Source organism: Hoplias malabaricus, chromosome 12, assembly GCF_029633855.1.
Source record: "Hoplias malabaricus isolate fHopMal1 chromosome 12, fHopMal1.hap1, whole genome shotgun sequence".
NCBI classification, from domain to species: Eukaryota; Metazoa; Chordata; class Actinopteri; order Characiformes; family Erythrinidae; genus Hoplias; species Hoplias malabaricus.
The window spans coordinates 38,670,334-38,689,453 of NC_089811.1; the positions used below are offsets into that span (position 1 = coordinate 38,670,334).

At 40.8% G+C, this 19,120-nt stretch overlaps 1 protein-coding gene across 4 annotated transcripts in view; it reads left to right on the forward strand.

Moving 5' to 3' along the window:
* The window catches only part of pcbp3 (poly(rC) binding protein 3), an 80,609-nt gene extending 65,476 nt beyond the window's left edge, over positions 1 to 15,133 (forward strand). Inside the window, exons 5-16 of one of the 4 annotated variants that reach the window (XM_066686675.1) lie at positions 650 to 810; positions 1,147 to 1,170; positions 1,303 to 1,335; positions 1,442 to 1,558; positions 1,846 to 1,977; positions 2,218 to 2,346; positions 4,470 to 4,544; positions 6,769 to 6,810; positions 8,055 to 8,133; positions 9,325 to 9,377; positions 10,095 to 10,264; positions 11,643 to 15,133. In XM_066686675.1, coding sequence (XP_066542772.1) covers positions 736 to 810; positions 1,147 to 1,170; positions 1,303 to 1,335; positions 1,442 to 1,558; positions 1,846 to 1,977; positions 2,218 to 2,346; positions 4,470 to 4,544; positions 6,769 to 6,810; positions 8,055 to 8,133; positions 9,325 to 9,377; positions 10,095 to 10,264; positions 11,643 to 11,679 — 966 coding nt within the window. In that variant the 5' untranslated portion in view covers positions 650 to 735 and the 3' untranslated portion in view covers positions 11,680 to 15,133. Of the gene's footprint in view, positions 1 to 649; positions 811 to 1,146; positions 1,171 to 1,302; positions 1,336 to 1,441; positions 1,559 to 1,845; positions 1,978 to 2,217; positions 2,347 to 4,469; positions 4,545 to 6,768; positions 6,811 to 8,054; positions 8,134 to 9,324; positions 9,378 to 10,094; positions 10,265 to 10,719; positions 11,135 to 11,642 lie in introns of those variants that run through there. The other 3 variants (XM_066686676.1, XM_066686673.1, XM_066686674.1) reach the window with 3 other exon arrangements.
* The last annotated feature ends 3,987 nt before the right edge of the window (positions 15,134 to 19,120 follow it).

Here is a 19,120-nt window from a genome sequence, read left to right on the forward strand (position 1 = left end):
GCAACTTTACAGAAAACTCCTTTAAGTTCAATGGAAGTCAAGGTAAAAAGATTTTATTCAAATTAACTCTGGATCATTTCTGTTGGTTCATTCGTCATGAAATTCGTACACAGTGTGAAGGACAGCCATTGTGTACAAATGATGTAGTAAAATAAAACTGGACAAAAACGGAGATACATGTTTTTGATTGGACAGCCAGAGCACCAGAGCAAGGTCCCAGGAGCTTTGTGTCACTGTAAACTGATGTCACAGATAGACTTTAACTCCAAGAATGTGAAGTATCACAGTGTAGTTGTTGAGAATTGCTCCCTCTTGTGTCCAAAGTATGAATATTATAAGCACTTAATGCCAGTGCAGCACACTTTTAAACACCTTTACTTTGCATAAACTTCAAATGTTTATTCTAAGGTTGGACTTAAAAAGCCTGAGCCAAACAAATTGTTTTTTTTTCCTCCCTCTCTCTCTCTCTCTCTTTCTCTCTCTCCTCTCTCTCTTTCTCTCTCTCTCCTCTCCTCTCTCTCTCTCTCTCTCGCTCCTCTCTCTCTCTCTCTCGCTCCTCTCTCTCTCTCTCTCTCTCTCTCTCTCTCTCTCTCTTTCTCTCTCTCTCTCTCTGTGTGTGTGTGTGTGTGTGTGTGTGTACACTTTCCAGGTGACTGGTTGGCTGCTGTACCATCTCTCTCTCGCTGGGGATTTCCTGTCACGTGACCATACTCCTGTTTCTCCTCCAATCCCAGCATGGAAACCAGCAAAGTTCAGTCAGAGGGTGGGCTCAACGTCACCCTCACCATTCGCCTCCTCATGCATGGCAAAGTAAGACAGGTCTGGGGTGGGGGTGGGGGTGAGGGGGGTGCAAGCAGAGGTACAGAGGGTTAGGAACAAAAGGTTGTGAGGGAGTGTAACAAAGTAGTAGTGTTCATCTTCAGTTTGTAGGACATCTCTCGTTCATTTAACTCCCAGGGAACAGTGTAAAATACTACAATGTTTGCATGAGTCTTTAATTAAAACACTTGAATGGAAATACGATAAAATATGGCGTAAACACGGTATAGTGGATCACAAGTACAGCCTGCACTGATGAAGTACAAGTCAACTGTACACACTGCTGTTATACTCTATGTTTATTTCCCATTACTTTTGTCTCTACAGGAAGTTGGAAGCATCATTGGAAAGGTATGGTAAACACGTTTGCCTTAAAATAATATTGTATAATGGGTTTCCAACCTGCGGAACCTTCTTTGCACTGCACAGTCCCAGTGTATGACAATGATTTCACATTTGAACAATGCTTTTTTGTCCTTTCAGAAAGGGGAAACTGTGAAGAAGATGCGTGAGGAGGTGAGAAAAGTGTCTCTCTTTATACTTTAGCAGTAACTGAGCCGAGGTCAGGACACATGAGTTTCCTACGATACGCAGTGTATTAAGAGATTTGTGTGGTGTACAGAGCGCTGCTCGCATTAACATCTCAGAGGGGAACTGTCCGGAAAGGATCGTCACCATCACAGGGCCCACAGACGCCATCTTCAAGGCTTTTGCCATGATCGCCTACAAATTTGAAGAGGTATAATTCATCACTGTCTCAACATAATCACTAAACCTTTTGGTGCAACGTAAAGCAAAGCATGTTTATCGTGAATCATCTGATTTCACTCAGTTGCAACAGTTAGAACAGCAATCAGTAATCACTGCAGCTGCCAGGGCGAAACGAGCTTCCAACGTCAAACAGGAATGCAGCACAAAAAGGCTGTCGTTTGTTTAGAGCCGGTGATGCTGGTGGTAATATCTCTGCTGCTTCTGAACTCAGCTTTGGTTTTTATGCCTTTCTTTCTCTTTGGGATGATTCTTCAGGATATAATTAACTCCATGAGCAACAGCCCAGCCACCAGCAAGCCCCCAGTCACCCTGCGGCTGGTGGTCCCAGCCAGCCAATGTGGCTCTCTCATTGGGAAGGGAGGCTCCAAGATCAAAGAGATGAGAGAGGTACAGTGCTCTTCCCAAAGCTTTCTGTACTAAAGTGTAAATTATAAAACATGATATAAAGCATAGCCATTTTGACCTATAAACAGATTAAACTTTAACTAACAATTTCCAATTTTTGTGTGAGAAATAGTTAATCTGTACGAACAAGCATTTCAAAGTGTACACACCGAGAAAAGACCCATGAATACGTTTGTGTGGCATGTGACTACTGTAACAGCCTGTGTGTTTGTCTCTCTCTAGTCCACAGGAGCTCAGGTGCAGGTTGCTGGAGACATGCTGCCTAACTCCACAGAGCGCGCCGTGACAATCTCTGGCACCCCTGAAGCCATCATCCAGTGTGTCAAACAGATATGTGTGGTCATGCTGGAGGTACAGTGAGGCGGCCAGTGTGGTCAGGCCAAGCCTTTGAAAAGTTCATAGTCATGCAAAGATACTCAAATATTTCACTGAAAGGAAAGAAGCTTTATATGATGCTTTCAGTCGTTCTTGTTCATGCCGATCATATTTTTACTGCGTCGTTGTCCAAATGGCCAGCTACTTAATGGTGTTGTGTAGAGTAAATGTAATCAGTGAAAACGGAGTAATCATGCCAGCCCTGTTCAAGCCCTCCCCTCTGGCCCGCTGGTGAGAGTGCATGTTGTTTACCATTGCTCTGATGAGACACACATGGCCCTATGGGCTAGTCCTCTCCACTCATCGATCGCAGTGTTATTCTGGTCCAGCGGTGGCATGTAGGGCCACTGGAGTGCTTGAGGGGAACGGGAAGCTTTGACGGGACACTATTGAATGGCCCTCATTCTCCGCTCTTGTTCCAACTCAGACCTGATGCTGCCACATCAATCAATACGCTCGCAGAAGCAGGATTGCTTTCTTTATGTAGACGCTCTTCAGCTCTCTGTGTCTGTGAACATCTTTTATTGCACCGCTCCACGTGAATTCCATTCCTGGGCTATTTCTCGTTGATATTATTGGAGTGTGAGTAAAGAGAATAAAAAGGAGGACAGAAGGGACGTAGCGAGGCCGTGTTAAGATCTGCTTATTGTCAATACACCCAGGTGTGCAGCTGGAGAGGAATAAAGTTTTACAAGTTTGCAGCAGAGTTCATGACACAAGGACCTTAAATAAACAGTAACAGGCACTAACACACACTGTAGAGGAGCCGCACTGCCAAGGCATACAGTGCAAATGCTCTGGGTAAGGCATTCATAATTATGCAGCATAAATACACATTAAATTGTAATAGACAATAGACAGAACATAGGCTCAGGGAGGTGGGAAGATCGGAGCAGTTTATATAGAGGAGAAAAGGCTAGCAGGAAAGGACAGTGAGAGAAAGTAGAATACTGTTCGGGTGCTTGGGAAGATGAATGCACATCCACAGTAGATCCAGTCCAATACGTGAGACTGCCTTATGCATTCCTCTACCTTGTATCTGCACTTGAAATTATTTTTATCAAGTGCAACATTGACATGGGTATCTCTATGTGTACATTCACAGACTGTAGCCTATCTGTCTGTTCCATGAACAATGAAATTATCTAACAACAAGGTTGTAGTCACTGTTGCCTGTGATTGTGTGAGACGTATACACTATCAATGTTGTGTATTGTGTATTTTGTCCAGTGTCGGAGATGCTCTGCCCTGCTACAGGGTTCTGCACAACGTGAAATAAAATGAACTAGTCCTTTAAAAAGTACTTCAAACATTTATTTTATTCAGGTTCCTCCATAGATATTGTAACATAACATTACATAAAGTTTCGGAAGTCTTCACGTGTTGTTATTAGGGCTGTGCCAAATCGCATTGTGTGCAATAATATCACAATATTTTTTTTAAACAATTAAAATCGTGGTTATTGTGATATTCCGACTTGTTTACGTAATGACGTCATACAGCTACACGAAACATGGCGTGAGTCATTTAGGCTCAGTGAAGTACAGTGGAAATTTGCTCCAAAAGATGATTGATCCAGTCGTGTGGGGGTGGTTTGGAAATAAAATATCAATTTTAATTTTTTATATTCTTTATACAATGTCAAAATCTTGGTATGTTACAGTTGTTTACAAAATAAGCAAATGTTTACACCTTTATTTGTTGTTTCCTCTGAATGTTTGCATTTGTTAGATTTGTACTCAAATAAAATGTAATTAAATATATTATTAATTTAATATAATTCATTGTAATATAAAATTTATTTTGTTATAATAGTGTGTTCTTGAAATTAATACAATAATTTTCTGTGTTTTTTCATATCGCCAAGAATATCGTTATCGTTATGAAATATTGTGATATTATTTTAGGTTCATATCGCCCACCCCTTAATGATTGTAACATTCAGCCATTGTTGATACAAGTACATCAGGTGCACTCTCTCTCTCTCTCTCTCTCTCACACACACACACACACACACACACACACACACACACACCTGTATAAACGCTACACTCTGTATCTAACCTAGTCTCTGCCTCTTCCCTCTTCCCCTCTGCTAGTCCCCACCGAAAGGTGCCACCATCCCCTACCGCCCAAAGCCCGCCTCCACCCCCGTCATTTTTTCAGGTGGCCAGGTAAGAGCCGACCCGCTGGCAGCGTCCGCAGCCAATCTCAGCCTTTTACTGCAGCACCAGCCACTGCCTGTTAGTGCACTCAGGTTTCTCACCTTTTCACATGCATGCTACTATGCCACCCCAGCCAGGGGAGCTGCTCGGCTTGGGGAGAGAGATGGAGATGAGAAGAGGGAGAAATGGAGCTTGCTGTTATACATGCTGAGGAGCATTTTACTCAGTCTGTTATTACACTGTACAGCATCCTCAGATGTTATACTGGAGCAGACGATGATATGTATTGGTCCATGAGAAGATAGAGTTTCATATTTAGATTATGGTAGAGGTGGAGAAACTGCTGTATTGGCTATGTATATCAATAAAAAATCAGTTCTAGACTCAGCAGCACCGTTCCACTGTGTGATATTACAGGTTGGAGCAGCATTCCAACTATACATCAATTCTTAATGCTCCTCATCGACTCCTGACATGCAGGCTCTTGTTATTCACTCTCTTCTCCTCTTTAATATAGATATCATATCCTTTTAATATGCCTAAAATGACTGCATACAGCAAGTAGCTCACATAATGAGCATTTTATAATGAATGGGGGGAACGTCCAGGGTGTTTATTCAACGCATAAGGAATCCAAAATGAAGTGGACACACACGAAACAGGCAGAAATATTAAAGGGATATTGTATCTGGCGAGTATGTCAGGCAAGTCATTCCAGCCCATTCATTAACAACACTGACTCTACAGTGTGTGCTTCTAATTTCTTTTTTTCCCTTTACTCTAACTGCTGAATAAAGAATTACACAGTTTTACTCTCGTAGCATTCCACTTACTCGACCTCAGCCACTCTCCCACACTCCATTTCAAGCAGCCATTAATTATATGAGGCCTCTTGAATGGAGTGTCACAATTCAGAGCATATAATACATATTTCTCAAATGCAGGAAAACAGAAAAGCCTAGCACAACAGAACTGTCACATACCATGCTGTGCAAAAATCACACACACACACACACACACACACACACAGTACTGTGCAAAGGTTGTAGGCAGCAGAGATTATGATTTAAAAAAGCTATTTATCAGAGCAGTAAGTGTTTATTTGCTAAAACACAAACAAACAAACAACAAGTAACGCCCCTCATTAGAATAAACCCAATCACATTCCTCCAGTGTGATCCTCTGTGTGTGAATGTGTTTAACTTTGTCCAAGTCTCTCCTCGTGGAGTGTGTATTATTTGAGGTGATCATCCAGTGCCTAGTTTTAGTGTTGAATCAATAATGATTTTAAATAATAAGGAGAATCTGAACAAAACACTGTTCTTCAAACTCACTCTCACCCACTGCTTTATAGAGAAACATTATCTTATATTTCTGATGTGTTTTATATTATTATTAGTCTGTGTTTACTGTGATTATATACAACTTTATACCAGCCCCACACTCACTGAGGAGGCACTAGTTTAAATATATATCACTATCTTAGGGCCTCAGACTTCTGCACAGTGCTGTACTGTACACACAAGAACACACACAATATAAATGCTTGTAAAGGGTCATTAAGTGAACTTTGGCCATTATTACAGATTCCATCATTAGTAGGATACACACTTTCAATTTATTGAGAACACAGTCTGCAACTTCATTTTCCCAGTCACAGCTCATAAACAGACACTCATCATTCTACAGTGGAAGGAGAGATAGAAACACGTGTGGACTTTTTCCCCAGCTCAAACTCTAAAGCAGGAGTGGAGCTTGTTTTATTTAAGTACTCTTTTATTTGGTGGAGATGTTGGTGAACTACCAGGTGTTGCACAATCCCGTTTTCCTTTTAGTGTTTAGTTGTTTACTTGATTACGAACAGTTTTTCGAAACTCCTGTTTTACCTTTCTCTCCTTTTCTTAATGCAAATGATTGATCTAATTTATGCGGAAAAGTGAATACGTTGTATTAATTAATGACCAATTTGACTCTAATTAAATTTTTATGTATATAATACATACACTAATTATGTATATATACATATATAAATTTGAGAGAGAGCTAATCTGAGATCTCTTCATGATCTAATTTGATGTTATGCCTTTGAATTATTCACACTGTGTTTGAGGTGCTGAGATGAACTATGAAATATTAAAAAGAGCCTTGGGAGTTTATGGATTAGTTGATGGTTTAATGGACTGCTGGAAAAGGTGTTCATTTAGTTTTTCTTTGTGTTTTCTTTCATTCACAGGCTTACACAATTCAGGGACAATATGCCATTCCTCATCCAGATGTGAGTTCCCAGCCTCCTCCTGACCTCAACCCACCACCCCCACCCCAAGCACCGTCAGCTGTCTGCATGATTCTCTAGTTTTTCAACTTGGACCTCTATTAATATTAACCAATAATATTAATATGATATTTCTGATATGTAATTTCTTTCGCATTACAATCTGAAATTGTTCTCAACCCAAGCCTTCAGATTTGTGGACCAGACTTCTTAGGACTTGGCCTAGTGCATTTGAAAATGACTCAGAAGCAGTAGTTGTCATTTCCCGGGGTAAAAGCTATGGTTTGTCTTGGATGATTTTTTTGCTACGTATTTACAAATGTAACACAGGTAACAAACATGACCGGTATTAGGTATGAAATGTATTTGTGCTCAGTTTATATCCAGTTTTCATTAAGTTTTAGCCAGCGTAGCTAACCACCAGGCTAAAATAACACCATAACCTTCAAACATCTGCTTCACGAACTGTGTAAACAATATGATAATCCAGATCTAGGGAGTCGGGTTACGCAAGTAAGTGGCAGAGGCTTCCTCGGTCAACAAGAGCAGCATCGTCTCCATTAATAATCGGAATGAATCAGTCTCAATCATAAGAGCATGTGGTGACATAGTGCGTGTCAGTAAGTCTCGCGCAGGATAGGCAGTGATTGATGTTTAAGGAGGCAATGGGTGACGTTACAATCGCTCAAATGGAGCTTGGGCATCCCCTTCACCCGCATTTAAACCCAGCTTTAGAGGACAAACTCAGCCCTCTGCATCAGTCTCGGCTAGAGCCAGTGTCCATGAGGGATGATTAGGGGAGTGATCATAGCCTCCTGTTTTCTAAGAATGAGTAAAGTATGTACAATCACTTCTCAGTTCATAGTTGCAAGGTTCAGGTGCATAATAAATGCGGTAGTGACCTTCAGAGTCGCCGTCATACTGCAAGGGTCGCGTAAACGGACTAGACCCGGCTCATCGTTTAAAAGAGAACTAGCAAGTGACAACAGAGGACTAGCTCAATCAGCTTCATTCAAAGTCAGGCCAAGTCCTACTCAAGTTTATTTTCTGTTCTCTCTGACTCTCTGGATCTGTCTCTCTCTCTCTGTGTCTCTCTTTTCTCTCTGTTGCTCTTCTTCCACCAGTGTGTGTCATGGCTTCTTTTCCTCGTCTTCTCTTTATTCTAGTTTTAGTTTCTTGATTTCTTGGTGTGACCTGTGTGTAATAACAATAACCTCTTAGTTCTACTGTCCCTCCTACCCCTTCAGCAGTTGACCAAGCTCCACCAGTTGGCTATGCAGCAAACCCCCTTTACCCCCCTTGGACAGACCACCCCTGCTTTCCCCGGTACGTACCCACGAGCCCTTTCAAAGTGTCCTTCTCTTTGTACCTGTAGAAACACTTTTGTCTTTCTCTCTCTTTCTCTCCTTTTCTCTTTGTGTCACGCTTCATGACATGCCCCTGGTGGTTGCTATTTACTTTACTGTGGCCTTTTGTTTCTTTGAGACTTATTTTATCTGTTTATTCTTTAATTTCCATCATCTGCTCGAACAGTCAGTACTGGTACATGGGTTTACAGATGATGCAGGACAATGAAATATGTTCATTTAAAAGCTACTCTTACCGGCAGTAAAGATACAAGTAACTGGAAGTACTGCATAAGTCTATGGTGTAAGAAACCATAGCACAACCACAGCCTAGTGCCATAGAATAACTTGCTTTCATAGCTATTTAGGAAGCCTTATCATAGCCCGTGTTATAAATGCAGACACTCAGGAACATGTGCATTTTTTAAAGGTAAAAGTGCATGTGATTAAAGATAAATAACATGATTCAAAAGCAATATTTTAAATGAGACCTCAGTGAGAAAGAAATGACAGTGGAAAAAATACACCATTCATTTTAGTTGGTGGAATGTTATAAATGACAAGGACATAAATAATAAAGCTCTTCATTTAAGCTGTTGTAGAATGTTTATTAGAGTCGTATATCAGCATCTTGAATAAAGACAGTGGTAGCCTTCATGGGTATTGAAAGCTCACTCTTTTACACTGACATAATTGATTGATTGAGTCCTTCAGCTGTCTTCTCTGGAGTCAGATACAACAGCATACTGATTTTGGAAAAGCTCTACCAGTCTGAGAAAGATGATAATATAAATAAACATCAGTGCATTAATTATGCATCCATCTTAATTACGCACCGCAGGCATGCTTAACGAGTCGTTTGTGGGGAGTTTGGCATGCCCAGTACAAACTGGTGAATGTGAATGTAGTGTTTACCGCATGCTCGGACATGCTCAGTGTGACGCCTCTGCATGTAGGAGACGATGACGTTACACACAGGAGAAAAAACTGTAGACAAACAGACAACTGAAAAAATAAGGGGTAAATAAAAGTAGCTTGAGAGGTTTCTTGGCTTGAGATACTGTTTGCCTGTTCTGTGCAGGCTGCCTATGTGTGTGATGCTGTAGGGTGTGTGTGTCGTGCTGTTTATCATGTTCTCCCACTCCCCACCCTCGTCTGCTCTCTGACCCAGGTCTGGATGCCAGTCCCCCGGCCAGTACTCATGAACTCACCATTCCCAATGATGTGAGTAGAGGCACTATATCAAATACAAATCACTATCAGTGGCTTTTTCATGAGGCAGAACTGACATTTTTCAGTGAATGACTAACATACTCAATAAGGGGGGGGCGTTGCAAGGCACCTAACCCCCAATTGCTCCCTGGGCGCTGTGGCTAGGGCAGCCCACCGCTCCGGGGCATGTGCACTAGTGTGTGTGTAAACGTGTGTTTCTCTGCACGGATTGGGTTAAATGCGGAGAACAAATTCCATTGTGTGCGGCGCAGTGATTCTAATTCTAACTAAGAACAGATACAGAAGATTGACACAACCCCGAGTTTTATCTCTTGTTTTTCAGTCTTTGATTCTTAGAGTTTTAAAAATGATAGTGTAATCAATCAGAGATTTTTAAAACAAGCAAAAATGTTCAGTTGAAAGTGGTGTTTCTAAATGTTTAATCGCTAATTTAGTTTGTTTTTATAAATATGACAAATCAAATCAACACACTCTTGGTTTGGAGAAAAACGAAGAAGTTCCAAACAAATGAAAAAGGCTTGCATCTGTAAACTTAGGACAGCAGCGTTAGTGAATTCTAATTACTCTCTTCAGTAATCAGTGGTAATAGCTGAGGGTTTCTATGAGTTAAGGACTCGTGGGAATCTGTGATTTATTTCTTCTGCCAGAGAGCTGTTCATCCCCAGACCATGATTTTGTTTTTTAAGAACGTTTGCAATTTCTTCCCAGCTAATAGGCTGCATAATCGGGCGCCAGGGAACCAAAATCAACGAGATCCGTCAGATGTCTGGAGCACAGATCAAAATCGCTAATGCCATGGAAGGGTCATCTGAGCGCCAGATCACCATCACAGGAACCCCCGCCAACATCAGCCTTGCCCAGTACCTCATCAATGCAAGGTACGAAACCCACCAGCTCCACACCAGCACTGAGCCAAACCATCTTCATCGCTCTTTGAAAACAGGCATCTGCTCAAAAGTCATTCGAAAAAATGCTCCTGCTGCAGGGCTTTTGCTATTTTAAAATGCTTGTTTGTAGATAATCTAACGTACCGAGGTCCTTGGCAGGTTATGTTTCTTAGATGTTGTTGCTAAAGGTCACACAAACCTTCAGTTGTGTCACTAAGATGGAAGTAGCACCTATGAAATGCATTCATTCTATTGCTATGTATAAATGTATAGTAATGTGTTTGCACATTTGTGAGTTGTGAATGAATATTAGTGAGCGGGTCTAGAGTAATGTGTTAAGGAATGTTTGTGTGTGTGTGTATATATGTGTGTTTGATGGTGAGGCTTGCAAACCAGCAGCGGGGGACGTACTAATGGATATTGCTTTCCCACAATTCCGCTGGCAGGTTCAGAGACGTGGCAGCCATGTGGAATGACCCCTCATCAATGACTACATCCTGAAGCCCCAAAACTGCTCTCATTATCTGAAGCTAACAGCAGCTGTTTCCCTATTAACCTTATGTACCAGACTCCCTTAAAACTCCCAACCTCCCCTGAGCCCACTCCCCTTATAGTGAAACCTCCAGCAGTAGCTGAATTTGTGCAGGCAGGCTGCTGTTAAAGGAAACAAAACATAGCAAAAAGAAACATGAGGAAAACAGATGGTTTGACTTTCTTCATGAAACGTAGTATTTCAACATAGTGTCTCAGCATGCTGAATGATTAAGAACCTGCCGTGTTACCATTTATTATTTCTCATTGATAGATTAGTTAAGTATGATTGCTGATTGAGTTGTGTAGTCTCTTGCCATGAGAGGGTTTTTTTTTAAATTATATTTAAAAAAGGAAAAAAAAAAGTAGAAAAATAAGCACATCTGATTACAATGCTGTTGGCAAGGGACAGGTGATGTGGTAATACCCACATGAGGATGTTTTAATAAGGGAGTAAAGATGGAGGAGTTATTCCAATCAGAGCCTGACAAAATGCAGATGTTTTAAATGATGTTTGTCTAATTATATGACTGCAGTAATGACTGTACTCGTTTTAATTTCAATTGTTTAAAAATGTGATTTCGTTTTTGGGGTTCGCCAGGTGTTTGACTGTTGTCTTCTCAACTGCATCAGTAAATACAAAGGCATGATTTGTATGCAGGACTGTGTAACAAAAAAACAAACAATGGCGCTTACTAGCGTGTTGATAGCGCTGTTTATTTTCTACAAATGATTTCAGAATTATTTTATTTTCTCTATTTTTTTCTACCCCACCCCACAAACCCCTACCTTCCCCCATCCCTGTTGTCTTTTCCCTTTTCCCTCCTGACTGTTCTAGGCTGACGTCTGAAGTCACTGGAATGGGCACTCTCTAATTTCTACCCATCATCCTTCACTGCATCACATGACCCTTTGAGCCAATGGCATTGCACCTAGTTTGTTTTCTCTTTCTCTGTACTCGATTATCCTGTATTTTAAGTGATTATAGCTAATTTATATGATATGATCTTTACATATTTAAAGACTTCCAGTTCAGTGTCGTTCCTGCTGGTCCCACATTGTTATCTCGATGCTCCCTGATTTCTCCTAACCTCCTAATTTCGAAGGACACTTCACTTTTTTTTTGACACTCTAGTACCTTTCATGTCATTCACTGGCATTCTTCTTTGCCATAGACTTTCACTGTGAATTCAGAGCTTTCATGGTACGTTGTTTCTTTCCTCCTGTCCATATTCTGTTGTGAGATTTGCACTGCTGCTATCAGAAAACTAACTGCTGAGTTCTTCAGAAACAGAATGGTGATTAAGAATAAATAAGCCTGTGGTTTGTAGGGGCTCGAAACCAAAACTTGACCTTGAAGAGCAGTGAGTCTCACACCTGAATTTCCCTGGAGATCGGTGGGTTGTTGCACTCTTGCATTTTTACATGGTTGTCTTTGCAGCATGGCACAACACAGTCTGTCCATTTTCAGCTTGAGTTCTGTGTTCTCTTTCAGAGCTGCCGATGACTTAAAAAAAAAAAAAAAAAAAAAAATGTCACAAAGAAAACCTGCGTTAAAATACATGAGCGGAATAAAAATGAGACGATGTATTTTGTGTCCACTGTGTTAAAGAGCCACACTACATACGTAGGTTGAATAGAATTTGTTAGTAGTCTATTTTCATACACAGTATCTTTGTAATAGTTGGTAATATCTTACAAAGTGGAAAAAAATAGAAAAACAAATGGTTGCTGGTAGCTCTGAAAGTGAATAGACACATGCTGATATATGCCCCCCCCCCCCACTGAGACACGTATGGAAGTGTTATACGTACCACCTCACAGCACGTTACTGCTTTTATTTTTTCATACTGCTCTCCAAAACAGGCATGTGCCTGCATTCCTCACATCCACACGTGCAGACGAAGGGTTGACAGTTTTTGAGCATCCGAGTGAAAACTGCCAACGATAGCATCTCTTCAGCATGGCCATATGTTCCCCAGCTGTCCATACAACACCACACTCATCACTGTAGGATTAGCCTGAGTTAGTACCATGGAATGTCAATAAGTTCAGGTGAGAATCCAAGTACTTCACTCCACAATGGGCTGAAGTTATCGCAAAACATAACACGGAAGATTGTGAGGAGCGTATCACTTTTACAGTCGTACGCAAAAGTTGAAAACCCCTTTCAAAAGTGAAAAAACAAAAAAGTCCTCTGCAGGGCCTAAGTGTATATGGCTTTTTATGCAAATGTACATTTTTTGCTGAGTTTAACGGGTTTTTGTACAAGGTTCTTTCTATTTTATGTTTTCCCCCAATGTGTTAATCTCAGCAAAGATAAACTAAGAAACTGACTAGAGGACGTCTTACATTGTTTTGCATGTAATTTGAATGGGCGTGTCCAGTCTTTTGCATACGTCTGTATCTCTGTAATACTGCAGGACTCGGAGTGAGTGACAGGATCCTAGTCTGCCTCCCTTGTTTATTTATTTACTTACTTTAAACATTCACTTTCTGATCACCCTCCCATGGTTGCTGTACAGATCTTAAACTTATATAGTTTTCCTTAGTGTCTGTGACGGCTGAGCTGACTTTCAGGTTGATCGACAAGCACAGCTTTACTAGTAAACCACTCATTTAGGTTTCTACACTGTAATCAGCATCTAAATGGATGTCGTCATTGTCCGAATTAGACTCACTGTGCTCACCAGGAGACACATACTGAGATATAACCTGCTGTTCCTCGATATCGCTGGTCGTTCCCAGTAGTTTATAGTTTTCAATCTGGAGTTATCTTTTGTGCCGAGACCCTTTCAGAGCCACGTGTAGCATTCATTCCATGGTTTGAACCAATAGGTCAATCACGGCACTTGGCTTTAACTTTCTTCGCATTTTACAAGGTGGAATTTAAGCACCACTCAACCCTTGAATCCTTTCAAGTGCACGTTTTGCCTCCCCCCCGAATCCGAGTGAGTAGACCTCGTCAGTGTTAATAAACTCCATCTTCAACATTTTAATCTCCTGAGATATGATACTGAGGCTAAGTTGAATGTAAGTTCTTCAGTGTTGAACTCCAAGTTTCTATCAACTCTGAAGAACTTTTGCTGCAAAATGTCTACTTGTGCTCCGAATAAGGATCATCTTATGGTTTTCTTGACTCAGGCTTGGTACAGGCTTGGTGCGGTCCACAGAGAATTAGCTGCTGTGAACCCTGACTAAGTTTATTCTGTGTCTGGAAAACCCACTCTTGGAAATTCTTTATATGTTTAAGAAAATGTGTTAATTTGTTAGAAACCAGATAAAAGCTACTCAGATATTGTACCTGGTGTCTGCTGAATACCGCAGCCCTACCACACTGTGGAACAAACTAATGATATGCAACTGAATGTTAATCCAAACGTACAACATTTTCAGAGGTAATTCAACACAACTTTGTTAACGTGTGAATTTTGTTCAGCTTTAAGCTCATGACTATTGTGATTTTGGAAAAGGAATTATGCACACGATCATCTTAGGACAGCGATGCACATGACCAAGATGATACACCGTCTCTTTAAAATGGCTATGTTAACTGAGCTTACATCTTCTCTTGTTGTTTGAGCATAATTAATCTGTTAGTGACTCTCAGTTACATTCTGTTTTGCACTGAGTTGAAATGTAGGACTTTTTGTCAGCGTCTGTATGTTTTAACAAGACAGTGTCTTGCACTATTTGTATGGAATGTTCTATTTGTCCAGTTTTTTTTGTCGATATTGTGCAGTACCGTAGCTCATTTTACAGAAGCATAATATTCTCACAGCATGCTTCATAAATGTGACAGTTACAAGAAGCTTAGAGCTTTCCCAAGGGAGGCAGCACACCACGTATTGTTTGATTATTGTTTATTCTTACTACTAATTACATTAATAACACAGTATTACAAATGCAATAAAACCAGTTAGGATTGCAATGATGCAACTGTCAAAATGCAAATATGGATTTGTCTTCAAACTGCTGTTTGCTTTCATTCATTCGTCCATCCTTTCATTGCATTTTCTTGTCTTCATTAAAGTCACATACTGTACATTATGTGACGTCAATAACACAGGCTACTGACATCTAATGGATACAAATAACGTTTTATTCATGTTGTTTTCTTTGTTCACATACCGTTTTTGTTGTACTAGAGCAGCAAAAAAAAAAAAAAAAAAAAAAAAAAAAAAAGGGCCCTTTCCTGTTTGTGCTTCTGTAAACTATGCTGTTTGGAAATGTAACAGAGTAATTATTTAACATTGGATTATTCGCTGCTTGCGGGTCTGTATTAGTTTTAAATTACTGAGGTTAGGTTACCTTTGAAATGTTTTGTAAAAGGAGAAAAATAAAGTTTCTTTTTCCCTTGATCTGTGTTGTAGTAGTTCTGTCTTATTATTGATCGTGTTCTCATTACTGTACGAATGATAGATATGTGTCTCGTGTTGTCGTTGTTGTATGTTTTCATTTTTGGCGCAATGTTCTACAATTTAATGCTGTGTCAAAACTTCATGACGAATGAACCGGCGGAAATCCAGGAGCATCCCACATCTGCACCGACCCTTTCCTGAAAACATTACGTTTTGGAGAAATTAGGTTTTGTTCTGAGGGAAGTGAAGTGTATATAATGTACATGTGAATGTTTGCTGTTCATCCTTTGGTCTTCACAATGTTCTCAGTAAAGTCACAGCACCTGTTTCCAACTCTGTTCTACCACTAGAGGGCTCTGAATGTTGACAATAAGCTTCATGTAATTTGCATGACGTGGTGATATTATTTTACTCTATAATCATACAGCAGTAACCACATAATATAAATATGAATACACAAATATGTCAGAAACCCCTCGCTACATGGGGACACTTTGTAGTTCTTCAATTACTGAATGTGGTACTGCTCTGTGTACTTTGTTAGCCCCACTTCGTAGTCTTAGCCCCTGGACCTCCGCTGTTCATGTTTAGTCTGAGTGGTGGATACTGAACATTAAAAACAGGGTAAAAGGTAGGGAGCAGACAGAGAGAAGGTCTGTATCTGTAGAAGTACAAAGTGAAGCTGATAAGGACGGGGCGTAGAAACAAGGTGGCTTTAATGTTATGGCTTATCTGTGTATGAGATAATTGAATGCCTCGATGAAGGGCATTGACGGTCTTGTGGTACTGCCAAATTGCGATTTGCTCTTGGGCATGCAGGTAGTTAATAGAGGGCATTGTTTTCTGAACTGGCCTAAATATGACTAAATAACTGCTGGTGTGAGGTCAGCGGGTGCTCTGGAGTACCGCAGGGTGGATGGGCTGCACTGGGGTTATTAGAGTTTACCCAGATACATCCAGAGTCAAGGTTACACATGAACCGTCACATGCTCCAATCTAACACTGGACCTAGAACATGAGCAATGACATCACAAGTCCTGTAAAAAATAAGGAATTCATTAATTAATTCCTGTAACTAGGGAACAGACTATTGTTGCTGTTGTTGTGTTTTGTTTTTAAAAATCATAATATTTTACTTGCTTTAAAGGAATCTAGGGCAGTCACAGTTTGAGTCCTGCTTCAGGTGACTGTCTGTGAGGAGTGTGGTGTGTTCTCCTTGTGTCTGCGCGGGTTTCCTCCGGGTGACTGTCTGTGAGGAGTGTGGTGTGTTCTCCCTGTGTCTGCGTGGGTTTCCTCCGGGTGACTGTCTGTGAGGAGTGTGGTGTGTTCTCCCTGTGTCTGCGTGGGTTTCCTCCGGGTGACTGTCTCTGAGGAGTGTGGTGTGTTCTCCCTCTGTCTGTGTGGGTTTCCTCCAGGTGACTGTCTGTGAGGAGTGTGGTGTGTTCTCCCTGTGTCTGCGTGGGTTTCCTCCGGGTGACTGTCTGTGAGGAGTGTGGTGTGTTCTCCCTGTGTCTGTGTGGGTCCATAGGTGTAAGTGTATGTCGCCTTGTGAAGGACTGTGTTCCCACCTTGCACCCAGTGATTCTGGGTAAAGGTTACAGACAATGAATGAATACAGAAATCTGTTTTCCCTAGTTCTGTTAACATGAATGCATGGGATAAATCTGAAAATTGTAACATGTACATTTTTAAACATAAATTAAACACTTGACCAAATTTGACCACAACCTCATTCCATAATTCAAACGTTTTACAGAGTCGAGTGATGTATTAGCCGTTTTATTAAACAAAGTAAACACAGTGTCACTACTATTGAGTTCAGAAGGTAGTTTACATTATTTTAATGAATTAAATCTCATAACTAACTCTCAATTTTACAGTCTCTTGCTCCCTCTTTCTCTCTCTCTCTCTCTCACTCACTCACCCATACACACACACACACACAGAGGCACAAACAGCTGCTGGAGGAGGGTTGGCCTTTTTTCCCCTCGTGCCCAACTTAATACAAACACATCTCTTATAAATTGATTGAAGCTGAATATAGAGGTGTTTAACTCTATCAATTAAAACTTGTGTTTGAACTGTGATGATTCTAATTCAAATAGCATAATACTTCCCTGAAATGTTATAGTAAAGTAAAAAGAAGGGTTTCCTCAAACCAGTTTGCTGTGCACACCACTCTACACATTTGTTTATCTCCCAAAAACAAGGGAATACTAGCATTGAAACAATGGCATTGTGATGAACACAATTACATTTGTAAATAGATTGCCATCACTAATTCATTACTTAAATATGTTTGAGCCATTCATTGTTATTCCTAATACCTTTTATGTTTAATTCCATTATATTTTGTTGGTAAGTGTCTGTGCTGCTCTGTGATTGGTCACACCTCTGACATGTCTCAGTGTTACACTACGGTTCTCAGATTTACTCGGTCCTTAAGTGATTGTGGAACTTTTACTGTTATACAGCACCCATCAGAAGTTTGGACACACCCACTCAGGGAGGGTTTTCTTTGTTTTGGGCCGTTTTCCACATGTTGTGAATGTACAGCACCAGTCAAAAGTTTGGACACGTCTCATTCAATGTTTTATCTTTGTTTTTTTATTATTTTCTCCGTCGTAAATGAATGTGGAAGACATTAAAACTATGAAGGAACACATATGGAATTATGTAGTAAACAGAGAAGTGTTAAACAAAGCAGACTATGTTTTATACTTTAGACTCTTCACAGTAGCCCCCTGTTGCTTTGACGACAGCGTCACACACTCTCTCCGTTCTCTCAGTCGGCTTCATGAGGTCGTCACCTGGAACGGTTTTCAGTGAACAGCCGTGGCCTCGTCGAGAGTTAATCTGTAGAACCGCTCTCTTCTGAATGTGTCTGAGACTGTAACTGGGGTTGTGCAGAGGTAGGGGCTGGTACACAGTTCAATACAGTGACTAGCTCTACTCCACCAATCACTGATGAGGAGGAGGTGTGTCCAAACTTTTGATGGGTACTGTATTTCTACTCAAACCTTGTTGAGGAATTTTCTCTAGAGCCATTATTTTACCCAAATACTACTACGTTTCCTAAAGCACAGATTTAGGCTCCTCTACCCACCTCTGCTGTTCTGTTCTGTTCTGTTCTGCTGTTAAATTTAGAAGGGCAGTTGGTTTAATTGAGTTGGGTTGTGGTTTTCTGTCTCTGGCCTGGGCTGAAAGCACCAGGGAAAAGCAGGGTGTCAAAGCTCTAGTCCCAGTTCTCCACTGCTTTTCCAAATTGGTACCGTCACTCCAGGGAGGGGAGAGGTCACCTCCAGGCTGCCACTGTCATTGCCACTGCCACTTATTTCAGCTGGAAATAAGATCAAATTAATGCATGCGCTGATTGCTCTCCCAGAGTCCCTCAATACATGTGGCTCTCCCCTTCCCCCCAGAATAATTAATGAATTAATTAAGAAAAGCAAGCCTGTAGATAAACATGCCACTATTCCAGACTTTGCCATGTTATCTCTGCCAGTGGGCTTAATCTGACATATGACTTTCCAACTTTCCATTTACTGTAAGAACCTGGCAGCCAAGAACATCACACACACACACACACACACACACCTCTATTTTTGTGAAATTCCTAAGAAAACTGGCCCGTGGGCAGAGATGCTGAAAATTCCTAGTCAGTATTCCTTCTCTATTTTTGTTCAAGTGTGAAATGAGATTTACAAATTCAGCAATGCTCTGCAGTCTCTAGGAAGACTTCTCTAACCAGTCTGGGTCTAGTCTGGTTTTAATGAGAGTTCCATTATCATCTTTATGAACATACACTAAACAAGTGGCTACAATGGCCCTGAGATGAGTCAGAGGTGAGTTCACTGGTCATGGGTCTCACAACAGACACGAAATGTAATGATAATGAGGGCGTACCTGTGCAGATCAATGTAAAGATGAAGCTTCACAGTGACAGTCAGATCAG